At 45.3% G+C, this 27,209-nt stretch overlaps 2 protein-coding genes across 9 annotated transcripts in view; one reads left to right on the top strand and one right to left on the bottom strand.

Annotated features, from left to right (window-relative positions):
* Positions 1-27: 27 nt before the first annotated feature.
* On the top strand, positions 28-8,121 carry LOC110148338 (synaptotagmin-15). Of its 5 annotated transcripts, none has more exons than XM_020910278.2 (8): positions 28-100; positions 1,066-1,258; positions 1,778-1,920; positions 2,836-3,131; positions 4,558-4,728; positions 5,301-5,421; positions 6,377-6,556; positions 7,442-8,121. In XM_020910278.2, exons 1-8 carry the CDS (start codon positions 94-96, stop codon positions 7,582-7,584), a joined length of 1,254 nt encoding a protein of 417 aa, XP_020765937.2. In that variant the 5' UTR covers positions 28-93; the 3' UTR covers positions 7,585-8,121. The 5 variants fall into 5 exon arrangements, with proteins under 5 accessions (XP_020765937.2, XP_070327080.1, XP_070327079.1 ...); XM_070470979.1 differs by having other exon boundaries at positions 4,558-4,734; XM_070470978.1 differs by lacking the exon at positions 7,442-8,121 and having other exon boundaries at positions 5,301-6,469.
* Positions 8,122-17,689: 9,568 nt separating this feature from the next.
* The window catches only part of SHLD2 (shieldin complex subunit 2), a 63,658-nt gene continuing 54,138 nt past the window's right edge, over positions 17,690-27,209 (bottom strand). For 3 of the 4 annotated variants that reach the window (XM_070470973.1, XM_070470972.1, XM_070470976.1), the window contains exons 7-9: positions 23,690-23,918; positions 20,163-20,278; positions 17,690-18,052 (exon numbers count right to left, since the gene is read on the bottom strand). In XM_070470973.1, the coding sequence (XP_070327074.1) occupies positions 17,853-18,052; positions 20,163-20,278; positions 23,690-23,918 (545 nt within the window). In that variant the 3' untranslated portion in view covers positions 17,690-17,852. The remainder of the gene's footprint in view (positions 18,053-20,162; positions 20,279-23,689; positions 23,919-27,209) is intronic. The other variant, XM_070470975.1, reaches the window with a different exon arrangement.

Below are 27,209 nucleotides of genomic sequence, written 5' to 3'. Positions count from 1 at the left end.
CGCTTCAAAACTGCCTGGCCGCGGCTGAAGGCGCAGGCACCGGCGAGATCAAGCTCCGGGCCCGCGCCCCCGACGGCCGGCCAGAGCAGCCCCATGGCAGGTAAGGGTTCTCGCCTCCCCTCCCACGCCCCGGCGCCGCGCGGCGCCCCTTTGCCACCCGCTGGGGCGCCGCCTCTGCTCCGCTTCCCGCTCCTAGCAGGGTGGGGGGACAGAGTTGAGGCCCACCCCACGTAGATAGTTGCGGGTCAGGAGGTGTGGGTGTCTTTCCTTCTCACCGCCCAACCCAGTCTTGATCCCCGGGTCGGGGAGCACGGGGCCTCAAGCTGACCCAAAGGAGGGACATTCCTCGCCTAGTGCGGGATGGAGGGGCAGAGCTCTCTCAGTTATTTCAGAGTGAAGCCTCCCAGGGCTGGGCAAGTGTGGGAGCAGCTACTGGCAGCAAAATGCCAGTGTGTCTTGGTTTCTCACACTCGGGGCTCCCGTCCTCATCCACACACACCCCCACCGCCTCCCACCAACTCCGCTCTATGTGAGCTTGCTGTGATAGAAGGCTGAGGGGAGGGAGGGGTTTTTAGAGAAAGTTACAGAATTAAAGCAAGAGCCCAACCTCTCAGCAGGTTCCAGGACCCAAAGAATAGGGCTCTGAATGCCACCCAGGGCATCATCCCTTCCCTGGCTTTCCTTAAGCGCATGCTGCCCACCACCCTCAAGCCTGAACAGGAGTCCAGGGAAGATGGAGGTTCTAAGAGAAGGCTTAATTTCTACACAGAAGCACAGGGAAAAATGGTTCATTTTACTCAAAATTCCAAGTCCAGAACCAGACAGCCCTGTCCAGGGCACTAGGACCTCAAGGTCAATGGCTTTTCCCCTGAGACCCAGCAGAGCTGAGCCAGCAGCACCCTTCCCCAGCAGATACATGAGGACATGAGCCCCGCTTCTCTGTCATTCCTGGGATCCAACCCAGGGAGGTGGGGTTGCTACCCAAATTCTGTCTCCAGAATGCCAGTGGTGTGAAGGGAAGTGGCTTTCCCCAGGCATCACAGTACTGCTGGTGTCTGCCCCCAGAGCAGGTGGCCCTGGTGATTGGGGGCATCCTTGGGGGGCTGCTGCTGCTGCTGCTGTTGATTGGGGTGAGCTACTATCTCTGGAAGAGACTCTGTGCCACGTTCACCTATGAGGAGCTGTCAGGGACCACAGCTGCTTCCAGCGCACAGGGAGACGCGATCTGCCCCCCGGATGCCAGGACCCAGGCAAGCAGGTGAGGCAGGATGTGGGGCCGAGGGAGCTCCTGGCCTTGCTTCAGGCCCTCCCTGTGGAGTTTCTCTTGGAGTGGGGAGGAGAAGGAAAGGTCTGTTTGTTTATGGAGCACCTCCTCTATGCTGTCAGCAGGCCAGGAGCAATCACAAAGAAACCCCAGAATCTGAGCCACAGCTATGAGGCAGGTGTTATGAAGCCCATTTTCCAGCTGAGGAAATTGAGGCTCAATGGACGTAAGTCCAGATAGCACAACTAGAAAGTGGCAGAACAGGCATTCAAACTCAGGCAGGCTGACTCCAGGAGCTGCGCTCCTACTCCAGCTCACCACGGCTGTGGGCAGATGGAGGAGCTGGCTGTGTGTGTGTCCCCTGGTGTGGGACCAGAAAGCGGCGCTCTTGCCTCCCCCAGCTTCTGCTGGCTTTTTCTCCTCTGGTTCCTGACACTTAAGCTCTCTGGGCTGAACACTCTGAAGCCATACCATTCACTTGCCAACTATTTGTCATCTCCTGCCTCTGGACAGGCCACCAGGTGTACCATTTGTGGTGCCCCCTTCCCTCCAAAGCCGAGACTGGGTACCCCTGAGCAGCGGAGAGTGGGCCCAGGTCCCACAGGACCCCTACCCAGCCCCGAAGCTCCTGCCCCACACCACCAGCAGCAATCTTGGTGAGTGTGCCCACCAGGGCCTGCCCCGGGGTCATGGTGTGCCCAGGCCAGGACAGACCCATCTGCTTTCATGGGCCTGGCTCCTGAAGAGTCCAGATGGGACCCAGGATGCCAGAGTTGCCCAGTGACCACTCTTTCCAGGTATTTCGGTTTACCAATGCCTGCTGCATGCCAGTCTGGGCTAGTCATGTGCCATTTTGGAGTTATACCATGGCTGGGGGAATCACCCCACTTTACACATTAATAAACTGAGGCTTAGGAGGGTAACAGTGCCATGCCCTAGGTCACAGAGGCAGTAAGCAACAAATGTGGGGTTGGAAACCCAGTGTTCCCAGGTGCAGCACTTGGGCTGGGTCCTCCTCCAGGATGATGGGTTGGCCAATCCAGAGAACAGAATGCTGGGAGCTGGACACACAGCTTTCTGCCTACTTCCTTGCTCTGAAGACCTTCCTAAGAACCACCCAGTAATTAGCTAAGCCCTTATAATTTAAAGAGGAAGAAAAAAGGCAACATCTTATCACTGAGACATCCTCTGGGACACCACAGAAAGGAGCCAGGCCAGATGCTGGGCACTGCACCCACACTGCTGGCCCTGATCTCTGGGGGTGGGAGTCAGTCATGGGGACAGGGTTGAATGAATACTATGTCCTCTGCTAGGAGTCCCAGGAGGAGCAGGCCTGGATGTAGAATGCCTTAGTGCTGAGAATGCGTCCTGCAGAGCTGCACTAGAGAGAGGGGCTCTGTTTAGTCTGGAGAAGAGACTGGGGCGAATGTGATCAGGAGAAGCCAGTGAATTACCTTGTCAAGACTCAGCCAAGAAGGGCTGGGCAGGGAGGGGGCGGCAGAGCCAGAGCTTCGGTCCCCATGCCCCTGCCTTCCCCTGGCCTGCCAGTCTTCCCAGTCCCTGTGTTGTAGGAGATGCATGCGTGGCAGGGACCATCAACCCTGAGCTCTACAAGATCCCAGAGGACAAAAGTGAGGCTGACTTCCCTGAGGGCTGCCTGGGACGGCTGTGGTTCTCTGTGGAATACCAGCAGGAGGCCGAGCGGCTGCTGGTGGGCCTGATCAAGGCGCAGCGGCTGCACACCCCCTCAGAGAACTGTGGCCTCCTGGTGAAGCTCCACCTGCTGCCGGATGAGCGGCGCTTCCTCCAATCTAAGACCAAACGCAGAACCAGCAGTCCACAGTTCGACGAACAGTTCATCTTTCAGGTATGACCTCTGAGCGGACAGGGTCCGGGACCCTTTGCCTCCTGGGAAGGACAGATGTTGTGCAGGAGAGCCCCAGCCTCCGATGCTCACCAGGGCCCTGCAGCCCCCAGGGACCCCCTACCACAGGCTCTTCTCTACCCTGCCTTGATGGTGGGGGCAGGTGAGAGACTTGAAGGATGAGGGGGCAGAGGGCTGGGCTCCTCCTGTACAGGTTGCCTGGAGGGGAGAAAGAGAAACATATTCTTGGAGCACCCACTGAATGCCAGGCCCTGGCTTATGGGACTCAGGAAGGCAGCCAAGACCCTGGAACATGATGAGATTTCTGACATGGTTATCCATGGAAGGTGGAGGGTGAGACGCCCCTCAACTCAGGCCTCTTGGGGTGGGGACCAGAACTCACCCGTCCTGTCAGAGGCCAGTGCAGGACCCGAGAGCCATCTTGAGACAGCTGGTACCTCTGCAGCATGGCGGGCAGGTGAGTTCAGGGTCCTGAGGTGCTGAGGTGATGAGGCGCTGAGCCAAGCGCACAGTGGCCTTGGGAGCCTCAGCAGGTGACTGGGGCCCTTATGAGAAGCCAGCAGTCAAGAGCTCCCAAGAGGCCTTGGACAAACATTTTTAAGAGCAGGGCAGGAAGCTGACTGGCAAGCTAAGGAGAAGCCTCTCTGCAACTGGGAAGTGTGATTTCTACCTTCTTCCGGGGCTGAGCCCTGAGAAGAGGGGTGGCATGGGGCCCAGCCCAAGGCCGTCCTGCTGGGCTCAGGCTGTGAGAATTCACAGGTGAACCTGCTCCTCTGGGAACCTCAAAATCCAAGGTGGGGAGGCTTGAATCATTCCCTGCCCTGTGCCTGCACCAACCTTACCTTGGGCTCTCTGTGCTTCCCTCTTTAAGGAAGAGAAAGAGAAGAAAATCAAATTTAATTAACCATCTCCCATAAGCCAGGCCCTTTGATTGGGGTTTTATAACCCAGAGAGTAAGAACAATTATCCCATCTTACAGGGGAGGAGACAGAGGACTGTTCAGGTGCCAAATTCAGATAGCAGACACAGGGGGTTCCCTGGGCTCCAGTGTGGGAACCTCTCACACTTTTAGTGTAGGCAACTCACTTGGATGCCTGTTAGATGGTAGATTCTGCTTCGTGGGTCTGGGTGGAGCCGAAGGTCCTGCATTTCTAACAAGGTCCCAGGGGTGGTGGGTGCTGCTGGTTCTGGGACCACATTTGTCTGGCAAGGCTCTGGCACAGCCTCCCACCTCCTGGGGACACTGGCCCCACTGCGGCAAAGGGTCCCCAGAGGATACCTGGGTTTGGGGTGTGCAGGTTTCTGGTTGAGACACCCCTCATGGAAAGATTCTGTTTCCAGAACAACATATCACACCTTCCCATCCCCTGACCCTACCTGACTCCAGCCGGGCCCTCATCTCTCCAAGGTATCCAGCAAGAGCGTCACCCAGAGGGTGCTGAGATTCTCAGTGTACCTCGTGGACAGGCAGAGGAAGCATCAACTCCTTGGCCAGGTGCTGTTCCCCCTCAAGAAGGAGACACTGGCGGGCAACTGCCGGCACATCCTCTGGAGAGACCTGGAAGCCGAGAGCCTGGAGGTAAAGGTTAGGGTCACCAGACACATGCCAGACTACTGTGAGTCTGACTACCATAGACAGCCAGCAGGTGTGGCCCAGCAGAATACTGTCCATCACCCCTACAAGTGTGACTCGCGGTGGTGGGCCCAGGCCAGAGCTGCATGGGACAATGGAGGTGCACCTGAGGCTCTTTTGCCCTGGAGATTACTTGGAGCATACTGGAAAAAACACGTTTGGATTCCAATCCAGATCAGATTGCTATGAAAGCTGACACCTCAAATGGACCTGCCAAGGAAATTACCCACTCTTCCCCCAACACCCCCACCCCCACCCCATGAGGATGACTCAGAATAGGCCTTGGAATTCCCCATTCCTGGGATTGAATCCCTAAGCTCTGGTCCTTACTGTGTGATCTTCAGCAGGCCCCTTCAACTCCCTAGACCTCAGTTTCCCCATCTGTAAAATGGTGGGTGAGCTTCAAGGAGGGAGTGTGGCTATGTCATGAGTACCCCAGGTCTGCCTGCCAGGAGGAAGGAGGAAGGCATGGGGGCCTCCAGTACCTACCTGGGGTGCTTTCCTCTTGGCTTCTCCAGCCTCCCTCCGAATTTGGTGACCTCCAGTTCTGCCTCAGCTACAATGACCGTCTGAACCGCCTCACCGTGGTCGTGCTGCGAGCCAAGGGACTCCGGCTCCGGGAGAACACGAGTTTTGTCAGTAAGGTTTCCCCCTGGGGCAGGGCCCACCCCATGATCTTGGAGCCTGGAGCTAGAGTCTGGCCCTCAACCCTGGCCATCCAGTTTCTGCTTGCATGTGCTACCAGGAGCATTGCTGCCTCCCAAGCCATGTCCTCCCTCTCTACACAACTGGGGTGTGAGAAATTGCTTCCTTATGTTGATCCCGAGGCTGCAGCCCCTTGGCCTTCACCAAGACCCCTAAGAACCCTGAGACCAAGTCTGCCCCTCCCTTTGCCCAAAGCAGTGCCTTGGCTGCTGTACTGTGCTGTCTGTCCCCAGCCCTGCCCTTCTGCAAAGCAAGGGCTCCCCCCAGGGCAGGGAGCAGTGAACAGGGTGTCCCTGCATGCAGAGCTTGACACTCGGCTAGAACTCAGGAGCTGGAGGAATGGGGACCCTGCTCTGGCTCACCCTAAATGTCCAGCCCCATTGTGGGGCCCCCGGCAAGGGGGTGGCTGTCTGCCCCTTGTGCGTCTCTGCATTTGGGTCACTATAAGCAAGCTGGCATTCAGCCTTCCACTGTGGGTTCAAAACCGATCTAATAGCAACTCCCCCCCAAAAAAACCAAAAAACTTGACCTCTGAATGGGGTGTTTAAGGGCCCCAGGAGGCCTGGGCACCCAGCAAGCAGGATCCACCCCACAATGGGGACGGATGGGCGTGTGGTGCCAGGCTCCAGTAACAAGGGCCAGCCAAACCTCGGGTGCGTTCAGGAGGCAGAGAGGAAGGAAGAGGAAGGGAGCTGAGCATTTCCTTGGCTGTAGGCAGTACGCTAATCAACACCATTTCCTCTTGTAACGCCCTTTGGCTGCAGCAGTTGTGAGTAATGGGGTCCTGGCACCCAGGCGAGGCGTGTGCCCTCCCACCCCAGGCTCCCACAGGCAGGAGGCTGGGCCCCTTGCCTGTCCCTCCCAGCCTGCAGTCTGTCCTGCCCCTCAGGTGTGTTTGTCAAAGTGTCTCTGATGAACCACAACAAGTTTGTCAAGTGCAAGAAGACGTCGGCTGTGCTGGGCTCCACCAACCCTGTGTACAGTGAGACCTTCAGCTTCAAAGCCAACCCCGCTGAGCTGGACACTGCGAGCCTCAGCCTGACCGTGCTGCAGAGTGCCGAAGGGGACAGTAAGGCTGCTCCCTCACTGTCAGGCTGAGGGCCTTGGGCTAAGGAGGGGCTGCTGTGCATTCAGGAAGCGTGGACCCTTTGGAGGGAGCTGTATGGTTTCTGTTCTGTGCCTAAGGAAACTAGCGCTCAGAGAGGCTAAGATATTTATTTACCCAAGGACACGGAGCTTGCTAGTGAGATAGTTGGAGCTCACACCCAGCTTTAATCTGGTGTCATTGTCCATAGCACCCTAGAAAGAGGTTAAAGGATGGCCCCTGCTACTCTGTCCTGGGGCAAATCACCGGAGAGGTTGGGAGACAGCACAGCTACCTGCGCTGGCCAAGCGACCTGGTGCTGTGGGTCCCTATGTACCCTCTGCACAAGCCTGGAGGGTCCTGGGTGAGGTTCAGGGTGGATGAGAGGGTGGAGTATCCCACGCTGCCCCTCACTCCAGGGTCCACTGTCACTGAGGCAGAGCTGTCGGGTCAGCTGGTCTCATGGGTCAGAGCTTAGGCCCCTTCTCCATTGTGATAGTCGGTAAAAGGCGAAAATTATTGTTGAATGTTCCTGCTGAATATACAAGTTGACTGAGGGAAGAGGGCTTCTTTCTGGAGGGGCCCCTTCCTCCCTTGGCTCTTTGATGTGAGGCAGTTTGATGGCCCACCAGGAGGATGGGGGGCAGAGTGGGTGCCCACACCAAAGGGCAGGCTCTTTACCTGGGCTCCCTTCCCCATCAGCTCCAGCTCCAGAGCAAAGTCAGGACCCCTTTGGAGGCTGTTAAAGAGGGAGGGGGCTGGCTACTTCCTTTAAGAGGAGTGAGTAAGAGAGAGGGAAGGCCCTGGGGATGGCTTAGGTGATGGGGCTTCTGTTCTTCAGAGAATGACCATGTTCTCCCTCCCCCGCAGGGAGTCACGAGCTGGGCCGGGTGGTGGTGGGCCCCTACATGTACACCCGCGGCAGAGAACTGGAGCACTGGAATGAGATGCTTAGCAAACCCAAGGAGTTGGTGAAACGCTGGCATGCACTTTGCTGCACCACTGAGCCCTAACCAGGGCGGGGAACTCAGGTCTGCTCCAGAAATTCTCTCTTCCCATAGCCATGCCTGCCACAAGCCAAGCGACAAGCTTGAACACTGCATCCAGCATCTCACGGGGCTTCAGGGCCACCCTGAGCTGGGGGAATATGTATGTTGATGTATAGGAGAGAAGAGGGGACAAGAGAGCCCTGGCCTGGGCAGTCGTGTGACTGGTGGGTTACATCTCAGCAGCCCGAGAGGCTCTTCTTGACTTACTCTCTCCTTCTTTGCCCATGGGGCTGCCTGGGCTTAGAATCCTGGCTCCTGGTCATCCCAGTCTTGAATTGGACTGGAAACTCAGACATTGAGAAGAAATAGTCTCTTTAGTGAAAGCGTAGCTGTACATGTGTGGAGTGCCGTGGAAACTTGGAAAGCTGATGATGTGTTAATGTTCAGCCTACACTTTTTTCTGCTGTTGTTTCTCTACCTTCTGCCTGGCAGAGAAGACAAGTTGTCTAAAGGGTTTACTTCAGTTGGTTCGCAATAAATATCAGGTTGGTACAATAGTAATTGCAGTTTCGGACTATGAATTTTAAATCATTATAACTAGGCTCAGACACATCTTATTAATCAAAATAGGAACCATTAATCAACACATTTTTACAAATGAAAAATAAGTTTGTTTATTCCTACAGCATAAAAATTCGTGCTTTGGGATTCAGTGAACTCTTGGAAAGCATTTTCTGTCTCCTGCTGATTGTGGGAGTGTTTTCCCTGCAAAAAATTGTCAAGAGATTCTTGAAGAAGTGGTAGTCAGTAGATGAGAGGTCAGGTGAATATGGTGGATGAGGCAAAATTTCATAGCCCAATTCGTTCAACTTTTGAAATGTTGGTTGTGTGACATGCGGTTGGGCATTGTCATGGAGAAGAATCGGGCCCTTTCTGTTGACCAGTGCTGGCTACAGACGTTGGAATTTTCAGTGCATATCATCCATTTGCTGAGCACACTTTTCAGATGTAATGGTTTTGCTGGGATTCAGAAAACTGTAGTGGATCAGACTGGCAGCAGACCACCAGTGACCATGACCTTTTTTTGCTGGAAGTTTGGCTTTGGGAAGTGCTTTGGGGCTTCTTCTCAGGCCACCCACTGAGCTGGTTGTCACCAGTTGTCATATCAAATCCACTTTTTGTCACATGTCAGAATCTGATAGAGAAATCGTTCATTGTTGTTATGTAGAATATGTGAAGACAACACTCCAAAACGATGATTTTTTTTTTTTTTTTCGGTCAGCTCAGGAGGCACTTACTTATCGAGCTTTTTCACCTTTCCAGTTTGCCTCAAATCCAAATGACAGTAGAATGGTCAATGTTGAGTTCTTGGGCAACTTCTCATGTAGTTGTAAGAGAATCAGTTTCAGTGATTGCTCTTAATTGGTCTTTGTCAACTTCCAATGGTCACCCACTACACTCCTTATCTTCAAGGCTCTCATCTCCTTTGCAAAACTTCTTGAACCACTACTGCACTGTATGTTCATTAGCAGTTCCTAGGTCAAATGTGTTGTTGATGTTTCGAGTTGTCTCTGGCTATTTACGACCCATTTTGCACTTGAACAAAAGAAAAAAATCACTCGAATCTGCTTTTTTTGTAACATCATTTCTATAGTCATTTCTATATAAATATAAAATATACAGCAAATAATATCATTAGCAAAAAAACATAAAGCGAGAAATGCACATTAAAATTATGTATAACATAACCACATTTATTTAAGAATGTATTCCAATATCAAACGGCAAAGTTCAACAATGTAAAATCGCAGTTACTTTTTGCACCAACCTAATATAATAGCATAGTCTGACAACTGGTTTGGGCGTGTAAGTGTGGAACAGCCCCAGGATGCCTGGGCAGCATGGCTTGGAAGAGAAGGCTCTTGGGGATCAAGACTCACTGGCTTCACACCTGCAGGAGAATGCTGTGAACAGCCCACCCAGGTACCAAGTGGTGGACAGGTTTTGGTCATCTGCTCTTGGGGCTCTCACTTTGGGTAAGAAATGGTGAAAGCACATGGCTAAAGCATAGCCCATAGGGCTGAAATCTTTGCCTGTAAACCTAGCAGATCCATTATAATTACTGTGTGTGGTAGGTGTCAGTGTAAACTTCACTAAGATGGAAGTTCCCACAAACCACAGCCATCGATTTCCTATGAAGATGTAATCAAAGTCACCAGCAGCCCTTCTGCTTGTCACTGATAACTGTTATCAAGCAGTTATCATTTTCACCTGAATACTACTAAACTTGCAGATTCAAGCCTTGTTTCTGTGTAACTGAACTAACACTTAAATGGTATCTTCTCTTTTCTTACACAGTGAAGCAACTTCTGCAAAAGAAAGTAGTGAAATGTTGCTTCTTTGACTTCACCTCCAATCTCTGCCAATGCACAAATATAAGCTTTGCTGCTAGTGGTCTGTATGCACAGAATACCTTGTGTTTGCTTTTCCTTACTTATTTCACAATTTTTAACATAATCGATACTGCAGTAATTTCTAATAGTATCACAGCGCACATGTAATAGGCATTCTCTATGTGTTTGTATGGGACTTCCCTGGTGGCTTAGTGGTAAAGAAGTCCACCTGCCAATGCAGGAGACATGGGTTCAATCCCTGATCCAGGAAGACCCCCTGAAGAAGGAAATGGCAACCCACTCCAGTATTCTTGCCTGGAGAACCCCATGGACAGAGGAGCCTGGTGGGCTACCGGCCATGGGGTCACAAAGAGTTGAACGTCAGACACCGCTTAGTGACTAAACAACAACAATGTGTTTGTATAGTCAGCTACTAAAATGGGACTATTCCCCTTTCTCTTTGGGTCCTGAGACTATAGGTGCCAACTACCCCCACATTTCAAGGGGAGGTTCATGTCTATCAGTGACCTTTCCAGGGTCACTTGGAAAATTTGGTAAATATGCCCTTTGCAGGACAGAATGCACAGATATGTCTGACTCACAGTTGAAAATTTTCAATGGCAAGAGACAGGCAGGCTCTCTGCTCTGATGGGGAGGTGGTGGATGCTATAGTGGGTTGGCCCCTGTTTACATATCCAGTCAGGGCAAAAAATACACAGTGCCTCCCATGGCCCTAAGACAGCAGGTCTCAATCCTGTCCACAAGGTGATCCAAGCAGAATGAAGCCCTTGGCATTTTCATAAAACATTTAGAATCAGTTTCTTAATTTCTACACCAAAAAAGTACTAGAATTTGGTTGGACTTTCCATTGAACATACAGATCAGTTTGGGGAAAATTTAGTGTCTTTAAAATGTTGAATCTTCAGCCCATTAACATGGTGTATTACATGTGTATAACATAGTGTATCCCTCCATTTCTTTAGGACTTTTGAAAGTTTCTTTAAACTTGTTTTGTGGTTTTACAGGAAAGTGTAAAAGTTTATATTCTCTTGGATTTACTCTTAGGTTTTTTACATTTGTTTCTAGTATAAAAATTCTATTGATTTTTGTACATTGACTTTGTACCTAGTGAGTAGCCTTGCTAAAGTCACTTGTAATTGTTTGTAGATGCTTTGTATTTTCTTTGTATATAGTAATGACCTCTGTGAATGATAGTTTTACTTCTTCCTTTACAATCTTCTTGCCTTCTTTATCTCTTGCAAAATTGTGGTGGCTGGGTGATTGGACAGGAAAAGGAAATAAAAGGAATCCAGATCATGAAGGAAGAAGTAAAACTATATTTATTTGCAGATAGCATGGTTTTGCAGAGAAGGAAATAGCAACCCATTCCAGTATTCTTGCCTTGAGAATCCTGTGGACAGAGGAGCCTGGTCTATGGGGTCTCACAGAGTCGGACACGACTGAAGCAACTTAGCATGCATGCATCCATTGGAAAAGGAAATGGCAACCCACTCCAGAATTCTTGCCTGGAGAATCCCAGGGACAAAGGAACCTGGTGGGCTGCCATCTATGGGGTCACACAGAGTTGGACATGATTGAAGTAACTTGGCGGCAGCAGCGGCAACATGGCTTTGTGTATAGAAAATCCTGAGAAACCCACCAAAAAATTTTGTGAATATAAAATTCTAGATTGACATTTCTTTTTCTTTCAACAGCTTTAAAATATCATTCAAGTTTCAGAATTTCTTTTTTATTTGGCTGTGCCACGTGACTTGCCTAGTTCCCTGACCAGGGAATGAACCTGAGCTCTAACCACTGAACAACCAGAGAATTCTCCAGACTTTCTTTGCTGTGTTTTGCTTCTATCTAGCATCTTGGCCCCTCCAATGCAGCTGCCTTGGCAACTTCAATCTCCAACATCTTGTCTGTTCAGCTCCAGAGACTCTGCTTCCTTTTCTACCTCTTAACCCATGGCCTTCTGTCCAAATGCTCAGCAAGTTTCCTAAAGGGAAAAGTGGTTCACAAAATGTCAGCTCATCCCTTGTGTTTTCCTTCTTCTGAGATCATGGCCCATCAAATGCTTGTTGACTTGGCAGCTCTTTAGCAAAGAAGTTTTCTGTATTTCATTCAGGTTTTCTAATTCTCAGCATGAACATAACTCTGACTCAAGCAGAAAAATCATTATTTTCTCAGAATTCTTCTCCCAGAGAAAGAACTCACAGCAAAGAGTGATTTTATACAGGAAATTTGATGACACAAGTTACATAGCCTTCTTAGCGGACCGATGAAGCCAAAAGGAGAAAAGTTGCTTGTATCGGTTGGCTGTTTTTGGAAAAATGGTGCATAACAAAGAATCTCAACATCTTAGTGTTCTACTAAATAGAGCATGTATTTCTCACACATCTGTGGATCAGCTGAATATGGGGTGGTCTAGATTAGGCAACTCACTTTCAACCTGTGCATCTGACCAGGCTCATGTCCTCACCTAGGCCTGCTCCATGTTTGTTCATTCTGAGCACAAGCTGAAGGGGCAGCAGCTACCCAGGGAAAGCTTTTCTTATTGGGAAGGCAGAAGAAGGACAAACACATTTCTACCTTCAGCTTGTGCTGTGTCACCTAATATCCTATTAGCTGAAGTAAGTCATGTAGCCAAGGGTAAACTACACCTTTTTGTGAGAGGAGCTGCAAAGCACCATGGCAATAGATACAGCTACAGGGAGAGGTTAAGGACTGGGGTGATAACTCAGTGTACCATACTGATGTTTCCGAGAAAAGGGTAACTCCAGGGTCTTGCTTGGCTGTGCAGGTGCAATCCCAGAGAACTCCCTGTCTTGTAACTGCTGCCAGGTCTCAAAGCCATTGCTGCCTATTTGGTATCCTATAGTGACAACTGGCTTGAATTTGCACAAATTTTCTTTTTTGCTCAAATTACTGCAAGAGTCTCAAGCATCTTGCTGTGGTAAGCATCACAGTCAAAGGAAAAAAAAAGGATGACTTTCTACATTCTGCTTCCTAGCCTCACGTGAGTGTCTCACATTTGGTAAACTCAACCTGGAACCTGGTTCATAAGAGAGTCTGGGAAGCATAATTTTCAGAATTTCATTTCCCAAAACTGTAACAGATCTTTAAAGTGGATAAGAAGGGTTCCGTGTGCCATCCCACACTCTGGGGCAAACCTGAGTCATGGGAACCTGCAGAAAAAGGAGGCTCTGGAAGAACCCATGTGAGTACTCAAGCTCATAACTGGTCATGTAGAACCTCCCCTACCCCTTAGGTGGCCTTTCTATACCACTTCCCTGCCCCTGCATGGATGATCAGAAATCCCTGTTAGGGGACAGTGGTGGTGGTGGTGGTCCAGTGGTTAAGACTGCACATTTCCAATTCAGAGGATGTGAGCTCAATCCCTGGCACAGAAACCTAGGTTCCACATGACACATGAAGCAACCAAAAAAAAAAAATGAATAAATAAATAAAATTAAAAAAGAGAGATCCCTGTTAAAAAATTGGGAGGAGGAATGGAAGCACAAACTGGAGAAATAAAAAAAAATGATGCTCCATGCCTATCTATGAGGCATGAGCCTAGGTCAGGGAAGGAGAGAAGGGGAGGTGTAAACTTTGAATGATGTTGGAGGTTTAGACCACTGTGTGAGGTTGGACATTTCCAGTGCTGAACACAGCTTGCTTTTACAACTAGAAGTCAGAAGAAAAATTTATTTTTGTGTAAGAATGATCAAAAAAGTCGTGGGACTTGCCCTAGATTTTATCCAAAGGGCTGCTACCTACCAAGCAGGTTTGAATGGGTGACTGGGGAAGAAAAGAATGAAGTTCACTGATTACATTCTATAAGGTTGGCTCTTTCAACAAAATGGATGTATTTCTTAGTTTATGAAGATAGATTGGAATATCTACCTATTATGGGTTTTTTCCCCCTTAATTTTTAAGTATGGGATTATTTGCTCAGATCACTCCTCCCCTCTCTACTTCAGGGTTGTGTTTCTCAGAGTGGACTATCAAGGCGGGGAGGAGGGAACTAGCTCTGAGGAACTGTACTAGGTCTTTGTGCATTAGCTTGTTAAACTGTACAACAGTCAGGAGGAACGTGCCCACACTTAGAAGTGAGGGGAGTGTGCATCAGGAAGGCAATGCCATCTCTCAGGCTGCAGAACTAGGAAGTGGTGAAGCTGGAATCTGAATCAGATTCCAGATGTCTAAAAATGATAACATTATCACATATAGCCCGAGAGACCTCAGGAAGGACAGAGATGCTGTGGAATGCCAAAACATTCCACAGCCTGGGATCCATGAAAGGACCTGTAAGTGCCTATTCAATAGAGACGCTTCTGTTTGTCCACCTTTGGTTTCTAGTGAGGCTGTTTATTTCCCCACATTTCATCGCTTTTTCCCTACTTCCCTCCCTCCCTCCCTCCCTCTCCTTTCCTCTCCTTCACTCCTGTCTGGTAAATTCTCTGTTCATCTCCATTGATGAGGTACAATCCAGCAAATAACTACATTTGATTTCTATCTGCCCTTTGTTTTGGTAATACGCTTTTATCGGTTTGCTAACTGACAAATTTGGTAGGACAAACTTGCAGGGCGTGGATGAGTGGGGTGGGTGGTGCGTGGGTACAAACCGGAGTGGCGCCTGGAGCTGGTGTGGTCTCCTTGTCGGGAGGGCCATGGGAACGTGACTGGCGGGCTAGGCCAAGCCGCAAGCCGGCGGAGGGACCCGCGGCGTCCAGAGTAAGTAGCTGGAGCAGAGCGCCACCCAGTGTTGGCGCACCCCTCGGAACATACGTGCCGCTACCGGCACCCACCGAGAAAAGCGCCTACATCCCGCCGTGTATCTCTAGCGCCGTCTACTGGTTAGCAGTGTACTCACTGCGCAGGAGAGACGCTTAAAGAGAACTCCATCTGCAGAGCAAGGTTTTTTTTTTTCCATTTATTTTTATTAGTTGGAGGCTAATTACTTTACAATACTGTCGTGGTTTTTGCCATACATTGACATGAGTCAGCCATGGATTTACATGTATTCCCCATCCCGATCCCCCCTTAAAGGATGGATTTGGAGCTGATTCCAGAGGTGAAAGCCTGAAAAACGGACTTCAGTTCTTGTCTTCTTTGAAGAACTCAGCAGAGATGAAGATTGTGAGGAAAAAAAAAGGGGGGGGGGGGTGTTCATTAGAAGCATAATACATGTGGAAGCAGCAAAGTGTGTGTGGAAACAACAGGATACTTTTTGAAGGAGCACACAGGTGAGCTCAGAGTGAGTTGCATCTACTAGGGGCAGCTTAGGTTGCTTATGTAGTGGCAGTTTTCTGGATTTTTTTTTTTTTCTGACCAGTCATCTCCATATTTGGTCCTGGTGTGGGGCACACCTCTCAGCCAAGATGGATTCTAGCTTGCATCTTCTCCCTCCTTTTGTCCTTCCCCTAGACTGAAGGCCTTCTCTGCATATGTATCCTGGGGGGAAACCCACAAGAATGCACCCAATCAGGCCCAACGCTCCCACTGGTATCCCATCTCAAAGCATCAGCAAGACACCAGTTGCAGGGCTCATCCTGGGGCCTATCTATCTCCTCCATCAGAGCTGCAGGGAAACTGGTAACTGATCATTGTGGGGAAACTGGTAAACCAGTTCCCCAGCTGCCCCCCACACCCCCCCCCACACACACACACTCTTCTCTTGTGTCCATTCCCAAGCACTACCTCCCCTTCTCACAGCCACTAACCTAATTTTTTAAACCACTTTACACCCATTACAATGGCTAAAATGAAAATGACACCCCCAAATGTTGGCAAAGATATAGAACTGGAATCCTCATACATGACTGGTGAGTGTGTAGAACAGTCTTGAAGTACTGCTTGATAGTTTCTTACAAAGTTAAATACACACCTATCCCATAAACCAGCAATCTCCATAGGGATTTACCTCCCCAACTACAAAATAAAAACATATATCTACAACAAGACTTGTAATACAATGCTTATAGCAGCTAGAAAATGGGTAATGTAATATATTCATAAAATTGGTATATTCCACAGCAATAAACAGAATGACTATTGAGTCACATGAAACTTGGGTGAATTTCAAAAATGATGTGTGAAAAAAAAATTCACAAAGGAAATAAACTACATGATTTTTCTTATATGAAATTCAAGAACAGGTCAAACTAATCTATGGTGATAGAAATCAGAACAGTGATTTCCTGTCATTAGTGGGAACTAACTGGAGGTGGAGATGAGAAAATTTTTTAGAGTGATGGCAATGTTCTAAATCTTAATTGGGATATTGGTTACATGAATGTATATATTTTTTCTATATTTGGGAAGTGATCTTTTTAATACAGGGAATTTATATTCTTTAGAAGTTAGAGACATTTTTCTAATAATTCCATCAAGTAAAAATAAAGGAGAAAGTAAAACCAGGATTTCCCATTTAGGGGAATCACTATACCATATTGGTAAGATTCTTCCAGACAGTATGATCACAGTGTTACATAAAAATCTGCCTGCAATGCAGGAGACTCAGGTTTGACCGCTGGATCGGGAAGATTCCCCTGGAGAAGGAAATGGCAACCTACTCTAGTATTCGTGCCTGGAACATCCCATGAACAGAGGAGCCTGGTGGGCTACGGTCCATGGGGTCACAAAAGGGTCGGACAAGACTGAGAAACTAAACAACAAATGTAAATAAAGACAGTTTCTTAGCTTATCTAGTATCTGATTATGCAGACAATTTGCTGGCCTGCTATCCTGCGCTTATCTGAGCATAGAGTGAAACGAATCAGAGAGAAGTACCAGGATGGAGAGAGGAGGTGCCATTTGGCGGGAGTTGTCAGGGGTGGAAGAGATCAGGCAGGAGCTTGTTCTCCCATGACAAGAAACTGTCATAAACTGTGTGAGAAGGTTTTGTTAGAAGTCACAGACCCTTCTCCACAGAATAAGGGTCTTTTGTACGTGTGCAGTCTCATACAACCATTTTTGTATATGGTTTTGGAGAGCATCACAAAACTCCTGAGGTTCATTTTTAGGGAAGACAAGTTAAAAACAAAATAAGCCTGAATTTGAGAAAACAATTTCAATGAACCAAAACAATTTTATAAAACACACCTGTTCGTTTTATCATGAATTTAACATTGTTCAAGCAATATGATTAACCTAGTACCACCGAGCATCCCCCAGACTTCCTGGTTAAGTACCGCTCCCTATTTCCCCATCGGTGACTACCATTCTCTGTGAGCTGCTGCTATAGTTGTAGTGAGACAATGTATAGAATGTAATTGTAAAGTGTTGCTAAGTAAATTCAGTGAGCTACTCAAATCCTGGAAATGAACAATATGACTCTCTGCCTTCCCTGATAATGAGCTGAAACATGACCATGTTCCTACATTTTCAACACCTCTTTATCAAAAGACATGGTCGTCTGGAACTTGTCTAAACATAGGCTTATATGAACTAAGCCACAGTCATGTATAGTGATAATCAAAGAAATCATTTCATGTCTACAGTTTATTAATGAAGGAGTAAGAAAAAAAATTAAGTTTGTGACCGTAGCAGAAAAGAATTCCTCAGGTCCATGTCCCAGTACTTAGGACAGTGCCTGGAATGGGGCAGGGACTAAACGGAGAGAGACTTAATCCTAATGAACTGCTGGATGTTGCCTCATTGCTGGATCATTTCTCTAGAAGCAAGAAAGGGAAAGACCAAAAAATAAACAAACAATAAACTTCACAGAATTTTCTTAGGGGGAAAAAAAGTTTTAATTAATACTTTTAGCATAATTCTCTTTATAAAACATACTTATTTTAACACCCCGAGCAAAAGCCCTGTCATTTCATTTCCAAAGACAAATCATTTCAGTGCTCTTCCTTGAAGTGCCTGCATGTTCTTCCTCTGGTCTCAGAGAAGGGCATGGGATGCATGCTGCAAGTCGTCAAGATAAAAGTCCAGGAGGGAGAAGTCCTGTTGCAGTGGGTAGCTGTTTTCATCCAACACAAAGAGGCTCTGCACCTTCAGGACACAGGGTGCCCTGCTGCCCGCCAGCAAGGCATGGAGCAGGTCCGCGGCGACCATTCTGTAGGTGACATCAGAGGGGGGTGCTGAGGAAGAGGAAACACGAGAGCTCTTAGTGTCCCTTCCGAGGGAATGGAAATGCTCACATCTAAAGTGTTCATTGTTTCCCTTGGTTTCTTAAGTCCCAAAGCCACTGTAAATATCTCTATCCTTGCTCTTTCTAGCCATAGGTTACTCCATAATGATGAGGTGCAATTCCTGCTGCTCTGAAGAGAAAGCACAAGTTCAGACTGATGGTGTTTCCTATTATGGCACAGTCACTGGCTTCATAAAACAATACAGGAAAGAACTGAGATTAATCTTTTCCTAAATTAAGCTTGAAACAAAACGGGCATGTCCATATCAGAAAAGAACTCTTTATGTTAATCTAGTCTATAGCTCTTATCATGGTTATATATACACATACCATTTGTATAACAGAACCCTGAGTCAGTTACTTAATGAATATCAAAATCTTTTTAAAATACTTATTTCTTTGTTTGTGCCAGGTCTTAGTTGTGGCAGGCAGGATCTTCGATCTTCATTGCAGGACCTTTGGTCATGGCTGTGGGATCCAGTTCCCTGACCAGGGACCCTGTGCATTGGGATCATGGAGTCTTAGCCCCTGGACCACCAGGGATCTTAAGACAAGTCTTCCTGCTCCAAGGTATAGATGGTGAGGATGAAGATGGAGGAAAATCCCTCTATCCCTGGGGGAGGGGCAGAAAACCATCTTGGATCAAGACCATCAGCAGTACCCTGCTGCTGGGAGAGGGGTAGGACCATGCAAAGATACTCAACAAAGACACAAGGCAGAGCTTGGCTGCTATGCAGGAGGGACAGGGTCTGTTAGAAAGCACCACATCCAAAAATGAGACACACAAAGAACCTGTGTAAGACTACGGCTGGACAAGAATCAAAGAGAATCACTCCTGCCCCTCTCTCTAGGCTGGGATGCAAAAATGACAACCAACGGAGCCTGCGCAACCTGGTGAGGTATAAGAGTGTAAGAAACTTTGAGGCCCGGGTGCAGGGTGAAAGATTAAAGCTGACAGTGAAGCAGGAATATCTGGAGGAAACTCTCTGGAGAACCACTCCCCACCATGAGCACGCATAATGCTAGATAATTTGAAGCCAGTGGTGACCTGAAGATAACCAGAGCAATGAACAACTCAAATCCGACTCATGGTCTGACAAAATTTACTCTACTCTGCTCACCCCCACCCCCATTAAAAGTCGAAGAAAATAAGCAGGCTCACTTTAGGTATAAATACTGTACACCTCAGTCTGTATTGTTCTATACGCAATGTTCAATATTTAAGCAAAAATGAAAGCCAGAAAAAATGACCCACTATTAAGAGACAGAGACATCATTAAACGAGATTAACTCATCTGCTTAAAGAGTCTAAGACTAATGAGGAAAGGATGGAGTTTGAGCATCTGACAAATGGAACATCTTCATTTTGTTGTTAGCTACTGATGATCAGCCACTGTTGTTGTACCTATCATCAGAGCTGAGGTTCCTGAATATCCACATGACTGACACTGGACAGTCTTCATACATTTATATAGTGTTGCACATTCATTTACTTGACTATTAAAAAACTAAGAGACTTGTGTTTTCCCTCACCAATTGGAAATTTAGAGTAAGAAGAGATTAGGTACCTACTTCTTTCTCTTCATGTGCTGAGACAGATGTAGAGCAAGTCTTACCTTCCAACTTACATAATCTTGTGTTTTTTTTTTTTCATTGTATCTATGAGAATTCTATTTATTTAAAAAAAATTTTATTTTATATTGGAGTATAGTTGATTTACAATGCTGTGCTAGTTTCTAGTGTCCAGCAAAGTGTTTCAGCTACACATATACATATGTCTATTCATTTTCAGATTCTTCTCCCACATAGGTTATTACAGTGCACTGAGTAGAATTCCCTGTGCTATATAGTTGGTCCTCATTGATGACTTATTTTATGTACAGTAGTCTGTATAGTCTTGTTTTTCACTCAAGCTAAATTATCCTTCTGCTTATATACTGACAGGAAAAGGAATTAATTTATAGTATAGTGTTCCTTCTATTTTAATATACTATCTGTATTCCTGATATGAATGGTTTCACAGAGGACAACCTCTTGATGGCATGTTGTTGATATCTTACCTATTATTCTGTTGAGCCAGTCAGGAGAAATGTTGAGAAGAATCTTCTCTATCAGCTTTGATCCTACATGGATGCAGACCTTACATTTTCCATCAACTATGGTCATTAAAGCTGGCCTACAAAACAGTAAACAGCTCAGGACTGTCAAAAAGATTTTCAATTAAAGAAATGTTTAAATGTAATATAATTTCAAAAATCAGTTTTATAAAAAACATATTTATTTATTTACTTATTTTGGCGGCACTGGGTCACTGTTGCTGTGCAAAGGCTTTCTCTGGTTGCGGTGAGTAGGGGCTACCCCAGGTGTGCTGTGTGGGCTTCTCATTGCTATGGCTTCTCTTGTTTTGGAGCACAAACTCTAGTGCATGCTGGCTTCAGTAATTACCACGCACAGGCTGAGTTGCCCCGAGGCATTTGGGATCTTCCCAGGCCAGGGATCAAACTGGTGTCCCTTGCAAGGTGGATTCTTAACCACTGAACCACCAGGGAAGCCCAAATCACTGGGTTTTTCTGCAGAGTTAATTTTAATTCCTAAAACAACACTAGGATGTCCTGAAATGCCCTAGAAATGAAGGGCTTTTATTTTAAAGAGTTTCAAGTGATAAATTAATAGATTTTATTTATTTCATATTCATTTTAAATTTTCAGATACTAATATAAGAAGACATAATTTTAGAGATAAAGATGATAATCACATATTTCACAATCACAATTTCAAGTTATTTTTTTCCACTGGATTCTTTACCATAAAAAAAACTGTTTTGCATGTCACTAAATAAAGACAAAGGAGTAGATACAAACCATGATACACTCTAAAGAACAAACAATATGAACAAAATGACATGAGTAAAATTATTGTTTACTTTTAAAGAAAGCGATATACCCCTTTTAAAAACAAATTATTACAAAATAAACTGAACAGAATTTAGAAAGACTTACCAGTATAGGGGAATTCAGTGTAACCACTAAAACATTACTATTGATTTTCTCTCTAAAAACTTACTTCCCCCTTTATCCACATGATGATTCTAAGTCCTTTTATCTTTTTATAATCTTTCCCCAGGGTATCTCACTTCTTCCATTCTCTTTTTTAAATTTGGATGTGCCATGTGGCACATGGCCCTTCAGTTCCCTGACGAGGGGCTGAACCTGCGTCCCCTGCATTGGAAGCACAAAGTCTTAACCACGGAACCTCCAGGGAAGTCCCTCTTCCTCCATTCTTTATTTCAACAAATATGTGCTCAAAATCTTGTACTATTCAGTGTACACACTGGGTATACACTAGTGAGTAAGAGATCTGCTTCCTTCACTCAAGAAACTTCAGAGTTTAGTGGTATAGAAAGACAATTAAGGTTTTCAATAATGGTGGCAAGATGCTTCAGTGGGGATAGAATAGGCTTTTCAATCAACTGTCCAGGGACAACTGAATAAAAGAATGAAGTTGGACTCCTTCCTTATACCACATATGGAAATTAACTCAAAACAGACCATGAATCTACATGTAAGAGATAACTATAAAATTCTTGGAAGAAAATATAGAAGTAGACCTCCATGATACTGGCTTAGGAAGGATACTTTTCTTAGACATGATACCAAAAGCACATGCAACAAAAAAGAGAAACAAATAATAAAAACTGACAGCAAGGACATGGAGAAACTGCAACCCTCATTCACTGCTGGTAAAACTAAAATTGTGCAGCAGCTTCAGAAAACAGTTTGGCAGTTACTCAGAAGGATTAAAAAGTTACCACATCAACCTAGCAATTCTACTCCTGAGTACATGCCCAAGAGAAATGAAAACACAGCCACACAAAAAGCTATACATGAATGTTTGGAGCAGTTTTATTTATGATAGCCAAAAAGTAGGTACAATCCAAATGTTCATCAATTGATGAATGGACAGATAAAATGTGGTATATCCATATTGTTGTTGTTTTTTAGTCATCAAGTTGTGTCCAACTCTTTAGTGACCCCAAGGACTAAGCCTGCCAGGCTCCTCTGTCCATGAGATTTCCCAAGCAAGAATACTGGAGTGGGTTGCCATTTCCTTCTCCAGGGATCTTCCCAACCCAGGGATCAAACATGCATCTCCTGTATTGACAGGCAGGGATGCCCATATTATCTGGCATTAAAACAAAATGAAGCACTTGACATATGCTACAATATGGATGAAACTTGAAATGTTTTTTAAAAAAAGAAGCCAGTCATAAAAGACTGTACACTCTATGATTATTTATATGAAATGTCCAAAGTAAGTACATCTATAGAGCTAGAAAAACTAGTGGGTGCTCTAGGTTGGTGGGAAGGGAGAATGAGAAGTGGCTACTTTGGGGGAGGGAGAGGTGAAGGTGATCTAAAATTGATTGTGGTAACAGTTGCACAAGCCTGTGAATATACTTCTCTGGAATTTGACATTTTAGGTGGATTACTTTGATGGACTGTGAATTATATCTCCATAATCAGGTTTTTCAGAAGACTATGCAAGTAAATGACTCCAGGTGCACACACAGGGCACTTCAACACAGAACAAAGGAGGTGACTAAAAAAAGTCTCCCTGATGAAGGGCCTCTCAACCAAGACACAAACGAGTCAGCCTTGTGGAGTTAGGCAGGGGGAAAAGCAGGCGAGAAAGCCCTAAGGAGGAAAAAGTCAGAGTGCTAAAAACCTTATAGAAGGCCAGTATCAACCCAGAGATCAAGGCAAGGAGTGTAGCAGATGAGCGTGATGGGACAGGCAGAGTGTGATGGGAAATTCTGGAAAGGTTCTCAAGGAATGGAGTGGTTACTCTGTTGGCTGTGGAGAATGGACTTGGTGGAGACAAGGGGAGGAGGGGACCATGCACCTGAATCCAATCTTCCTTTTCAGACAAGCAATTTTCAAAGTAAGAGCAAAGTTCATTTACTTATTCATAACAAACATAAATATATGTAAAGAGAAATAAGGCTAATGGATTATGCTTCTATAAATTTTCTTATTTAAAGTATTCTATGATAACATGCTGAACATATTTGCATTCGGTTTTTAGATACTGCAGTATTTAGAAATAGAAAAGAGCACAAAACACCAATTGCTAATCTGCTATCCTTAATGTTTAGTGTGAAGATGAGAAAACTGAGGTGCAGAAAAGTTAAACATCTTACTAGCTTCCACAACTCAGGGGTTGGATCATATAATTAATCTTAGCCTTTAAATTCCAATAATATGTTAAGATGGGAAAATGAGTTTCTTATGAGCCATTCAGAACTTGGTTAAAAATTAAACCAAGTAAAAGGTTTCCTTAGTATATCTGCTTAAAGACAATAAAATCTCCTAATTACTGCTTTTTAAAAGTTCCCGTTATGATTACTGGGCAATTTTTGCTTTCATAAATAGCCATTTTTCCATCACTGAGGAGGAAAAAATTTATTCTCTTGGATTAGCTCCAGTTCTTTTTCATTAGAAACACTTGATATATGTAACTTTCTGGTCATTTCTAGTCCCATAATAATAAACATTTCCCATCCAGCTGGCCTGCTTAGTTGCCTTACCTATAGTACATTTTCTTCATAGTAAATGGCAAGCAGCTAAAACATTGTTTGTAGATCTTGTTCTCATCTGTTTGTAGTTCCAATCCACATTTTGCACAGCCAGTGTATGTAATATTGGGAAGAGAAGAAAAAATACTCTTCAGAGAACTGCGAGCATTTAGAGCTATTTTCTGAACTGCTGTAATGGGAAACACTAGCTCTAAAATCTGGGCTTTGATTAGAATCACTCCTGTAAAAGATAAGCAAAAAGAAATATCATAAATTAGGAGGCCAAACCCAAATCTTTAATTTACAAACATGGTTAATTATATGGTTGATTCACAGTTACTTATAGTAAAGGACACTGAGGTCTTGTTGTTGGTCTTCTCTACCCTTTTGCTAGACAATCTTACTCACTTATGGCTTCAGCATTTACTCTAAAGTGTAAGGGGTCATCTGCCTGCAACTAAGAGTAAAGATTTACTTGGCTAACGTGGTTGAAAAGATGGATGTCTGTACCAGGGAGGGCCCCACAGGATCCTGCTCAGTTTCACTACCAGGGACTGACTGTGTGCTGTGCTGTGCTGAGTCCCTCAGTCATGTCTGACTCTGCAACCCCATGGATTCTCTGTCCATGGGGATTCTCTAGGCAAGAACTCCTCATGGTAAGTGGGTTGCCATGCCCTCCTCCAGGGGATCTTCCCAACCCAGGGATCAAACCCAGGTCTCCCGCATTGCAGGTGGATTCTTTACCACTTGAGCCACCAGTAAAGCCCAAGAATACTGGAGTAAGGGTAGTTCATCCCTTCTTCAGAGAATCTTTCCCGACATAGGAATAGAACTAGGGTCTCCTGCATTGCAGGTGGATTCTTTACCAGCTGAGCTACCAGGGAAGCCCACCAAGGACTGACTATAACAGCACAAAGTTTTCATATGGTTTCCCAACAGGGAGTGTATCTCCAGGGCTTGCAGGAATATTCCCAATTCCCAGCCTCATGCCCCAAATGAAGTGAGGATATATCCTTTGTGCTACTAATCATCAAAACTATAGCCACCTAATTTGTTGTTGTCTATATGTTGTTTATTTTTATTGTTAACTCTAATTCTAGGTCTCTAACCCCAGCAAGTAGATGTTTTATGTAAAAGATATGTAACAGGAATTTCCTGGTCCTGTGGTTAAGACTTTGCCTTGCTATGAGGAGGGTGCAGGTTTGATCTCTGGTTGAGGAGCTAGGATCTCACATGCCTTGTGGCCAAAAAAACCAAAGCAATATTGTAACAAATTCAATAAAGACTTAAAAAAAAAAGAAGATAACAGAGTTGACTCTTCTGTGACACCAACTTAAATGTAGCCCCTCTACTGCCTATGGCATTCTTCTTGCAGTGACCATCTTCTTAAGCATGTGAGGCTTCAGAGGCGGGGACCGGAGGGACACATAAGTAGGACTAACAGGTTTAGAAACACACACGGCACTATAACACTACCCAAGATTTCACCAGTTAGTATAAACCTAGAGTCTTCTGTGGCCACTTACTTCCATTTTGGAAAGTTGTATCAAATTTTTGTTTGATGATGTAAAAATCTGTAAATTTTCTATTATCTGTGTTTATTTTCCAGAAATATTATTAATTTATATTAACTGTTAGTATTAAAACAGATAATGACCCTGTGGGACCCTCCCAGCTACAAATTCCTCTCTGTCCTCATTTCTTGTTTGTAAGAAATAGGCTTCATTCAGCCTCCTTGATCTTCCCTGAGTTCCAATTCAGTTACTAATCTGGAAAGGGAGGGAATGCAGAAATGAAGAAGGAGCAGTCAAAAAACAATAGTACACCAGTGGGGCAGGGTCCTTCTCATAAAATATATATAACAATATCTTTGAGTTCTTCTGCAGGAACTAAGGCCCCCACCCAGGTGGAGGATGGTAACTTCCGGCTAAAAAGCACAAGATTCCTGGAACATTATCCTGTTACCTTACCACCAACCAATCTGAAGAAGTCACATCCTTTCACACCCCAAATATTGCCCATAAAGACTTCTCCCTGAAAACAATCAGGGACTTAGGATTTTTTGAGCATGAGTTGCTCATTCTCCTTGCTTGACCCTTCAATAAACCTTTTTCTGCTCCAAACTCTGACATTTCAGTTCATTAGGCCTGTGTGTCCAGCACATGGACTTACGTTTGGTTAAAGTTAATAATAAATGTTCCCATGTAAAAGTGGGTATATGGAGTTCTCTGAGAATAAATCTCTGTAACTCAATTAAAAAGTGGGGTTTTGTTTTTTAATTTTCTTGGCCATGACTGAGCTCTTAAACCTGTGAAGTCTGACACTAACTCGAAGTAGGTAGCATCAAAATTGAATTGAACTGTACAACACCCAGTTAGTGTTCACAGAGTTGGAGAATTGGCTGTTGGTGTGGAAAACAACAACAAACCATACATTTGATGTCAGAAGTGTTGTGTGTAAAAATAGCTGACACCTGAAAACAACTAAAAACTAAACAAAATGTATGAAACAGCAATTCTCAGGACATTAGATATCAGGCAACAAAGGACAGTGATCCCTAAGAGATGAGAAGCAAAAGATGTAAGCCTAGTAACTGCCCCAGCTTATAGACAAGAGTTTGCTGGCTATGGTATCGGAAAGGAGACCCAGGCAGAGCTTGTGGTTTCCCTGAACTGACAGCAGACACAGGTTTGAGTCTGGAAAGCTAATACGGCTAGAGATATCAGGGTTGGTTATTAGACAAGACAAAGGGGAACTCTGGAGAAAACTCTGGAGCACTGCAGAGGGTACCCCCCCTTGAAGAATTCAACTGAGTACTGACCAATATATGTAACCAGAGGATAAGCAAAGAACCATCCAAAAGTATTGAACAATCCCTGAAGCCTGCAGAGAGATAGGAATAGTGTCTTCTCCCACTAGCTAGAGTGGAAAATCTCATAATCCATAACGTATTGGGTAGAGAACTTAGAAGCTGTACTTAAAGGAAAATTCATGGCACTAAACTACACTGAGAAAAAAACATCTCAGTTACCTCCATTTACACCCTAAGAAATGTAAAAAAAAGAAAGAAAGAAACCCAAGAAAGCAGAAGAAAGGAAAAAAAAAAAGATCAGAGCAGAAATCAATGGACTAGAAAATAGAAAAATTAATGAATACAAAAGGTAGTTAGTTATATGAGCAGATTAATAAAACTGGTAAAACTCCAGCCAAAATGATCAGGTTAAAAAAAAAAATAGAGAAGGCACAAATTAGCAATATTAGGTAATACCAGTATTACTACAAATTCTATATATATTAAAAGGGATAGTAAGAAAATATTATCACTTTATGCCAACAAACTTTTGTTGTTGTTGTGCCAACAACCTAGATGAAATGAACAAATTTCTTGAAAGATACAAACTATCAAAGCGCACTTAAGAAGAAACAAGTAAATGGAACATCCCTGTATCTATTAAAAGAAATTGAATTTGTAGTTAAAACCTCCCAATAAAGAAAACTTCAGGCCCAGATAGGCCTGAAAGAGTTCTACCAA

This window comes from Odocoileus virginianus, chromosome 7 (assembly GCF_023699985.2).
Source record: "Odocoileus virginianus isolate 20LAN1187 ecotype Illinois chromosome 7, Ovbor_1.2, whole genome shotgun sequence".
Lineage (NCBI taxonomy): Eukaryota > Metazoa > Chordata > Mammalia > Artiodactyla > Cervidae > Odocoileus > Odocoileus virginianus.
The sequence above is the reverse complement of the archived record's forward strand: the minus strand, read 5'-3'. Positions and strand labels throughout refer to the sequence as shown.

Excerpts from the sequence above, each read along its gene's own strand:
- LOC110148338 (XM_070470977.1), top strand. Across the intron at positions 1,921-2,835 it reads CACCACCAGCAGCAATCTTG|GAGATGCATGCGTGGCAGGG; the intron begins GTGAGTGTGCCC and ends CCTGTGTTGTAG. Across the intron at positions 4,735-5,300 it reads CCGAGAGCCTGGAGGTAAAG|CCTCCCTCCGAATTTGGTGA; the intron begins GTTAGGGTCACC and ends TGGCTTCTCCAG.